The sequence below is a fragment of the Peromyscus californicus genome, unplaced genomic scaffold (genome assembly GCF_007827085.1).
Source record: "Peromyscus californicus insignis strain IS unplaced genomic scaffold, ASM782708v3 Scaffold_1__1_contigs__length_55948999, whole genome shotgun sequence".
NCBI lineage: Eukaryota > Metazoa > Chordata > Mammalia > Rodentia > Cricetidae > Peromyscus > Peromyscus californicus.
Genome location: NW_026294492.1, coordinates 20,652 through 29,713, shown reverse-complemented (window position 1 = coordinate 29,713; position 9,062 = coordinate 20,652). Strand labels below are relative to the sequence as shown.

The 9,062-nt window shown below is 40.9% G+C and overlaps 1 protein-coding gene across 1 annotated transcript; it reads left to right on the top strand.

Moving 5' to 3' along the window:
- Nucleotides 1-2,405: 2,405 nt before the first annotated feature.
- On the top strand, nucleotides 2,406-7,871 carry Fam110c (family with sequence similarity 110 member C). Its single transcript, XM_052745642.1, has 2 exons — nucleotides 2,406-3,666; nucleotides 6,641-7,871. Exon 1 carries the CDS (start codon nucleotides 2,664-2,666, stop codon nucleotides 3,648-3,650), a length of 987 nt encoding a protein of 328 aa, XP_052601602.1. The 5' UTR covers nucleotides 2,406-2,663; the 3' UTR covers nucleotides 3,651-3,666; nucleotides 6,641-7,871.
- The last annotated feature ends 1,191 nt before the right edge of the window (nucleotides 7,872-9,062 follow it).

The following is a 9,062-nucleotide window of genomic DNA, read 5'->3' as shown; positions in this document are numbered from 1 at the left end:
CATATTTTTGTATAATTCCTCACATTTGTATATGCACAGTTACATGTTGTTTTAAATGTATTTGAACATCAAAAACAAAATATTCTGTAATTTAACTTCTGAGTAATGTTTTTCCAGATTTATTAAAGTCCACACACATAAATCTAGTTCATTCAATTTCTCAGTTGACTCCTATTTTTTTGTTTGTTTCTTTATTTCTTGTTTCATTTTTATTTTTAATTTTTTGAGACAGGGTGTGTTAGCCAGGGTTCTCTAGAGGAAAAGAACTTATAGAACACACACACTATATATAATGACTTATTCTAATGGTTTATAGGCTATGGCCAAGAGAGTGCTAGGTAGGACATATGGTGAAGAATGTTTCTAAATCTTTGATATTTAAAATTTTTTGCTTATACCATGCCAATTTCCCAGTCTAAGGGCTAGGGAAAGCTAACTGTAAATGGTTGCAAAATATTCCACTAATGACGTGTCATGCCTTATCTGGCCTGCCTCCTGAAACTGCATGCATGGCCAATCCAGCTTTTGGCTACAGTGACTATACAACTGTTCTCTACTCCTCTCTACGAAAAGCCATTAGAGCAGTTATGGGAGCATTAACCCATTCTTTCTTTGGAAAGGAAAATAGTTGACTAACTTATAATCACTATTATAAAACAATAACAATTAACAATAAGTATTAACATTGAGAATTTGCTCTGTGCCCAATGCAAAGGTTTTTACATAAGCCATCTTACTAACTAGGAAACTAGCAGATGGACATAGTGAGCTGTACTGTACACGACTAGAGGCACAAAGTCCTGTGTTCCAGTTTCTTAAGGATGCTGAATACAGACCAAGCCCTTACCTGCTATATCATACTTCTCAGTCCTTCTGAATCTGAATGGACATTGCAAACTATGAGAACAAGTTTAGCAGATGAAAAAGCAAAGGCCCAAGAGAAGTTTCCAAAAATATGTAGTTAGTGATGGTGAGGCCAAGTTCAGACATATCAAAGGCATGTGTGTTTATAGTTCTTCTAACTGCTGCTGCTTGAGGCATTCACTCCCCTCAAAAAAAAAAAAAAAAAAAAAAAAAAAAAAGAGCTGCTTCCTCTGACTTAGACACCAGACTTGGTGTGTAGTATCTGGCCTGATGGGCAGAGAAAAAGCTAGACTTTGGACCTCCTTGACTGTGTTGGAGAAAGCATACCCATTCGGTGTCTTCTGTCTCATATTTTTCTCTATATGTCTCTACCCACCCCATAAGTTACTGAGTACCCTCCCTTTTTTTCCAACCAAGAGAAAAAGTATTTCATTTCCAAATAGGCTATATGGACAGTCTGATTTTCAGCTGACTTGGGTCCCCATGTGATTCTTCCCTGGAGCTCACTAAACACACTTGCCATGATCTTTTCTTCTTTAGCAAGGCTTCTGTGCTCCTGCTGTTGTGTGCAATGGCATTCAACTAGTTTACAGAAACAGTTGGACTAAATCCTGCAATTTTGTGTCCAGAGCATTTAACTGCAACTTGAGACAGTTTCAGCAAGACTTGAAACTGGCCTCCACACAGGAGATAACTTACACTTGACTTGTCTGGCAGATAGTTTTAGTCTTCTGTCCAACTTTTTGAGAGATGGAATTTTGGAAATATTCTCTTAAGCTTTCAGCATTCTTATTTTGATCTTCCTTCCCTGGTGAACCCTAGGTTTTCTCATCACCTGGATTAGTACAAGAAGGAGTGATTCTTGCAGGTGTTAGGGGTTTTCTCCAAAAGCAATGAGACTTGCAGTACCAGCCAGTGACTTCTGGATTTAAGCCAAGTCTCAGGAGGCTCTTGGTTTCTTCCAACTGATTTTGACACGGAAAATGTTTCTTTTTCTTTCATATACTCTTCTCTTCAAATAGTGTATAGAAACTATAGAAATAAATCAGAAAATTTCCAAACCTGATGAGATCACTTAAGAATTAAAAGAACGGGCAGTGGTGGAGCACACCTTTAATCCTAGTACTTGGGAGGCAGAGGCAGGTGGGTTTCTGTGAGTTTGAGACGAGCCTGGTTTACAGCGCGAATTCCGGGACAGGCAAGGCTATAAAAGGGATGGTTTGTTTCGTTGCCCTAATCTCTGGAATCGAGAACTCCTAGCAAGGAAAGACCTCAAGGACTTTGGGAGCTGGAAGGAAGCCTCAGATATCCGGCACTGAGCAGGCTTGGTCCCTAGCAGCCTTTCTCTGTTCCACCCTCCCATAGGAAAGTGGGGGAGGGGACAGAGGAGAACGTTTGGGAGTAGTGGCTGGAGGTTAGAAGGTGGGGTATTCCTGGAGCTAGGGAAGATGGGGAATAGTCCGTAGGAGACAAAAGAGAGAGGACACCTGACAGGAGGCTAGGGGTAGGGTGGCGGCCCGGGAAACAGAAACGACAAGGGGGCGGGGACACCTTGCTGCGGGCCACCAGGCGGGGACACCAGGTGTAGGAGGCACCTTGTCCTGCATGGGAGGAGCGAGCTGGCGCCGGAGTGATTCACCTTTCCCGGCCCTTCTGGCTCGCCCCAACTCCGGATCTGGGCGGAGGGGCCCTGGGGCGTGTTTCCCCACCCCTTTCGGACTTCGGAACTGACTCGGACTGACTGGCGCCGGAAAAGGAGTGAGCTCTACTGGACGACAGTGGGTTCGGGTCCTGAAAGAATGCGGGCCCTGCGGGCTGTGGACGCGCTTCCCAGAATGCGACCACCTCTCCAGGACCCCAGAGCAGCAGAGGACACTCACACCGCGCAGCCAGCGTGCAAGAGCGCGGTGGAGAGACTAGCGGCAGACCGCTCCAAGTATGTTCGTAGCACGCCAAGATCCAGCCGGGGTCCTGTTTCAGAGTGCAGGGTCCCTGAGGCCCCAGGGGTGCAGCACCACAACCCAATCCCTTCGGCTCTTGCCCCAGCTCCTGTAGCCCGCAGGGCTCTCTCTCGTAAGCCTCTGAGACCCGATTCGTTGGTCATCTACCGACAAAAATGCGAATTCGTCCGAGGGCCAGGCGCAGACTCTTCCAGAGGGGGGCTGGTGAAGAAATTTTTCCAGGGGTCTGTCAAGGACAAAATGCCAGTGGCCCCTGAGACGACCGGGGAGTCAGGTGAGGACAAGACGAAGGAAACAGAGGCCGCTTGGACCAAGTTCGGCCAGGCGGCAGCCACTAGCCCAGCTTCTATGTTACCAACTCCGGCCCCTGTAGTGACCATGAAGTACCCTGACGTGCCTTTGGAGGTGGCGTCTAAGGTTCCAGTCGCACCCTCCGGCATGGAGCTACGGGTGTCGCGTCGCAGAGGATTGCAGCGCTCTCAGTCAGATCTCAGCTCCCGCTACTCGATAGCCAGGGCTGAGTCCGACTCCGACACCTTCTTCCTGTATTGCGGACTGGAACCTGAAGTGGTGGAGGCTCTTGGGAGGGAGAATTTCTCTGCTGGATCCGACTGTGTTACACTCAAAGTGCGTAGCGTAAGCATGGCTACTTCTGATAGTAGCTTCTCCAGGCGTAGCGAGGACGGATTGCAAGAAGAGGAGCTCATTGAACAGGTGCCTAGCACCACCTCTGTGGTAGAAAGGAACGCCCGTATCATAAAGTGGCTGTTCACCTGCAAGAAGGCCAAAGAAACCCCCAGTCAGAGGTTGCAGGGACCTGCCTGACTGACATCTGATTCAGGTTAGTGCCAGGAAGCTGGAGGGTGGGGTGTGTGCTTATATGTGTTGGCTAACCTAGGTGCTGGCCAATCACAGCTCATGGTTAGAATACAGCGCCTACAGTATGAAGATACCCAGTTGCCCTCCTTGTGTTGAATTTGAGTACTTGGAAAGGTCATTAAGTTAACGCTTTGATGTCCTCAGTGCATTCTCAGCACCCGATAAGTCCTGATATCTCACTTCCAGCAGAAAGGAAGGCTCTAGGGGATCCCCACCCCACCCCAGGCTTTGAGATCTTGAGAACTTGGTACTCCTTTACCAAGAAAATGTGTGTGTGCATGTGTGTGTGTGTGTGTGTGTGTGCGTGTGCGTGTGCGTGTGTGTGTGTGTGTGTGTGTGTGTGTGTGTGTGCCACTGATGATAATACAGAAGTGTAAGCACCTTCTGGTTCAGGAAGTAACCACACACTTCTCTGGCCTCACCTTGTACTAAGGCAATAAGGCTGCACACCTTCCCTCCTTCTGATTTGTTTCTAATGTATCTTGGGAGTAGGAAGGAGAAGACACTTTTATAGGAGTGTTTTTGAGAACAAGGCATTTAAACGTTTTAACAGCTTTTTTTTTTTTAAAAAAAAAAAAAGATTCTGCTTTGAGAGAAAGTTACTGTGAGAATTTTTAAAAAATTACATTTTCTGGCACTGAGATAAATACTAACTGAAGACACCTTATTAGAAAGTGGAATCTCATGGGCCAGAAACTTAGATGCTTATATTCAGCCAACTTGTGTTTATGAACAAGCTGTTGAGAAGTCTTTATACAGATATAAAAATAGTAAGAAGTGAATTAATTTTTCTTGATTTCAGAAGGCTCAAACTTAAGTTCTTTTTTATAATTTATTGAAGATTTGCATATTACACCAGTACAAGTCCCCAAGGAATGTATACAAGCAATAACAAGAAGAATGACAGAAAAATACATCAATTTGTATTTTCACAAAATTGCCTTTGAATCTGAGATATGTGAATGATGGCAAGGGTATACCATGGTGTAGCTGTGAGTACTGGGGCATCGAGGAGGGTAGTAGAAGAGTGGGTGTAGAGAGAAGGAACTAGCAAAGGCCCATTTCATATGCACGTATGTTAGGGCTGACTTGCTTTGTCTATAAAAGGACAGGAGATAGAGAAAGGTTGTTCAGCTTCTGTGTTTTATTTTCTGTGTAGTCAATAATCTGTATATTTTTGTTCTGAGAGTGAAACACAAGAGAAGAAAAATTGCCTATTAGAATGAGGAGTAAGAAAACATAAATTGCCATGAGATAAATAATACTGAGGTAACAAGATGGCATACAGATAAGCTAAAGAGGATATTCACCCAGATTTTCTCAAGGCTTCTAGATGGTTTTAGCAGTCACCACATGAAATTTACCTCATAGACTTACTCCCCTTGACCCACAAAGCAGCCTTGCTGCACAGCACTGCAGAGATATCTGGAACATTGGAAAGATGAAGTGACATTCTTGGGCATTCCCAGCTCCTTGAGTTGGTATTTGTTTGGGATCAGAGCTCCATTCACTTACACAAGTCCAGGTGGCTAGCACCAAAGCTTGCGGCAAAGTATGCACATGTGGTTCTAGCTTTTCTTCCCAATTACATTTGTGTTGAAATAGGATTTTATGAAAATTACAGAATATTTGAGATGAACAAAGGTGGGATTTATAAGTGAAAGACTATAAAGGTCATTTACATCAGTGGTTCACAATCTGTGGGTTGTAGACCCCTTTGGAGCAACCACATGGTGGCTCACAACCATCTATAATGAGATCTGGTGCCCTCTTCTGGCCTGCATGCATACATGCAGGCAGAACACTGTATACATAATAAATAAATCTTATAAAAAAAAAAAAGAAAGAAAAATTACAGTTATGAAGTAGCAAGGGAAATAATTTTATGGTTGACAACCACTTATATTAATAAATGTTTTGTTCATTTAGTAGGCAGAGACATAATTTATAATAAAATATCCTACTCAGAATTAAAGTACAAGTTTATAAGTTTCTTACCCAGTGGAATAAAATTGAAAATGGCATAACTGCATACAGTTCATAGAATTTTCACACCACCCCCTAAGGACATGTGAGTAGATGGATGGTCATACATGGACAATTTTAATAGTGTTTCCCAGAGTATAAATCATGAGGATTGACCTTCCATTTTATGGTTTTCAATATCATCCTGTCAGGTTTTTCTGACTTCTTAAAAATAAAATATACAAATTGCTAGTTTTTATACTAGCATAATAGAGATAACTTGTCCTTTGGGATAGTTAGAGATAAACATGGCTTGATTTTTGGACAAAAAAAAATCAAATATTCACAGCCACCTTCACATTTCCCCTTTGTAAAGAAAGGGTACCTGTGAAGCCCTAAATTGTGTCACATATTTGGAAGACAGGTACTCTGTTTACTTTTTGGTCTACACTGGGAGCTCTACAGCTGTCTCCAGGAACAGAGTATAAGCAAACAAGTGACCCAAAGGCACTGAGGTCATCCTTTCCTGCTTCCTGGTCAGCACTTGGTCTTATTGGAGATACTAGTATTTGAAAAGGATGGAATCTCTGCCTCAAGTGTTCCACTGGACAGCCTACCTTGTTTTCAGTTTTGTTGTCCAGCCCTAGGCCAGTATTCCTAGGTGGAATATTTTGTCAGTATTCTACCCCATGAGTTGTTGAAAGAAAAGAAAAATTTCAAAATTCCAGGAAAAGGCTTGGAGAGAGAGAGAGAGAGAGAGAGAGAGAGAGAGAGAGAGATTTGTCTATCAAAGAAGCCAGATAAAAGCTCTCTTTAATATAAATAAAGGGTTTTTTCAAAATTTAAAACACAAAAAGATGTTTTAAAATAATAGAACTATTATAAAACCAAAGAAAGGAGAGGCCATATTCTGTTGAAAATTTTATAGCAGACAAGATGTTACTCATGGCTCATTTCTGTTTTCTCCACAGGAAGCAAACTTTTCCAGTGATGAAGGGATCCTTAAATTGAAGAGACTCATGAGGCATGTGTTTGATGTACCCCAACAATACATAAGTGCTGCTCTCTAGGAATAAAGTACTCTGTTGACAAGCTTGTGTATTAGCCATGGTGAAGTGCTGTGGTGAAGATGGAAGGGAGATGTTAGTAGCTATGAGAGGCATTCTCCTTATAAGAGTATATCTCAAAAGGCAGCTGAAGAAATGACAGCTGTTGGAAAATATTTTCAGGACATTTTTTTTTAACCTGACTTACTGACAGTTTCTGCAATGTATTTTGATAATCTGTAAATAGATGCTTTTAAAGAAAAGAAGAAAGTATGAAATCAAGCATGGATGCAATAGTATGCTCTTTGCAACTAACTTATGCCACTTAACGTTCTGAGCACAAAGAGGTATTCTGTTTAAGTGCTATGGCTGAGACAAACACCCAACACACACACACACTGGTTTCCAACCTTTACTATAACTAAACTGTAGTTATTCCCATACTATACAACTGATAGTCTTTTGTAATGATTTGAAGAGGACATTTAAAATTACTTGAGGACTTCATGTTCATTTTGTTAATGTCACTTTCTTCTAGGCCATAAGTATGTGGAAACACCCATTGGGAGATTCATGGGAATAGAGATCCTGCTTTAAAAAGAAAAGTCCTTTTTTGTACTTGGTCAGTTTCTTGAGATTTGGCCAATATTCATGGAGTCTTTCTGTTAGTTCTTTAACAGTGTTCCCAATAGAATGTGCTCCATAACACCCTCATTCTTACTTTCTAATGGGGATAGAAACTGGTTTACCCATAAGGAGCACTTCCCTGGCCTGAGGTCTGGCTCCACTTCACTTACCATGGAATTAGGTTTAGCATCAATTCATTGCTTGCAGAGGATATGTTTGGAAGCAAAGGCTGCTTCTGGGGTTTGAGAGGTGCTAGGTTCTGAATATGGGTAACAAGTTACTGGCCCCTGGTTATGAACTTGTCTGTAACATTCACAGTAAAATGATTTTAGATTCAATATCTTCTGAAAGAATTATGTGTGAACAACAACTCAAAGAAAAATTGTTAGCCAATTATTTGAAAGTTTACTATATTTTTTCAAAATGTATTCTTTAATCTTAAAATATGAGATCTGAAAAAAGAGTATGGAAGAAATTTCTAAATGGTAATATTTTATGTCATTCCATTTTGAAATGTCCTTGCTTTTAGTTAAAAATATATTAGGTGTAACTATAATTTTATTTTAAGAGTAGTTTTTAGTTACAAAAATATTTCCTTTTATATTTTCTAGTCCTCAAGTGGGTTTCTTTTCTTTCATTTTTGTATAATTTTCTCTTTTGTTATCTTTTCATGCATATTGTTTATTTGAATGTTTATCTTTTGTTTGCAAGTGGAGCTCTGTGAGACTTATTTCAAATATGTCACAGATGACATGTTTGGGGTTTTGCCTCTCAAGATAGCTTGGGAAGTGTGCCCTGTGCTACCCCACCAGTGCTTCTGTTATGCATGTCACTGTACAACACTTAATTTTAAAAGGTGTCATGATGACAGCAATTTGTAAAAGATCTTTCAGTATGTGCAATTCATTATTTTCAGGTGTCCCATTATATATATGTGAATGTCTTGAGAAAAATTTGGGGGATGGAGAGATGACTCAGCAGTTAAGAAGGCATGGGATTTATACTTTTTTCACCTGTGTATTAAGTAAGTTACTGCTACAAAGAATAGCATATAAATAATGCAATTAAATATGTTGGCAACAAGAAAGATAGTAATGATAATCATTCGACAGTGGCCTTTTGAACTGCTATATGTGAATACAGTAGCAGTATCCAGATTAAATGTGCTAGGGATTTTCTTCATTCTTTATGCAAATGTTTATATCCACATCTCTCTGGCAGTAGAAGGGAAGCTGACTTCGTGGTCTCTGCTTGTTCCAATAGTTCAGAGTCTAACATAATGCTACAGTTGGTGCTGCCTTGACCTTGATTTATGACTTCCAACAGGTGAGGCAATCCTGAAGTAAGATTGTGGTACTGTGATCTTCTCCTCACCAAAGGAAAGCCTTTCAAGAGTTGGCCAACGGAGATGCATAGTGTTTGAAGCTTTAGCACTCCCATATATGTATATATTTACTATATGGTTGCAGTAAAACTATTTTAGAGTATCTAGCTCTTTGGTTTTCTTTAAATATGTTATGAATTATTTGTTTAAAAATATTTCTTTTCATGTTTTAGTACTAGCATCTATCACTGAAAAAATGAACATCAAAATAAAATGAATACACTATTTGTACCTTATCATTAGCTCACTCAAGGGGAGGTTACGGTGAATTCCTTAGGTTGGTTTCCTATCTGTCCAACACAGCTGGGTATGTTTGAACCTGAAGGTGAGGAAGTC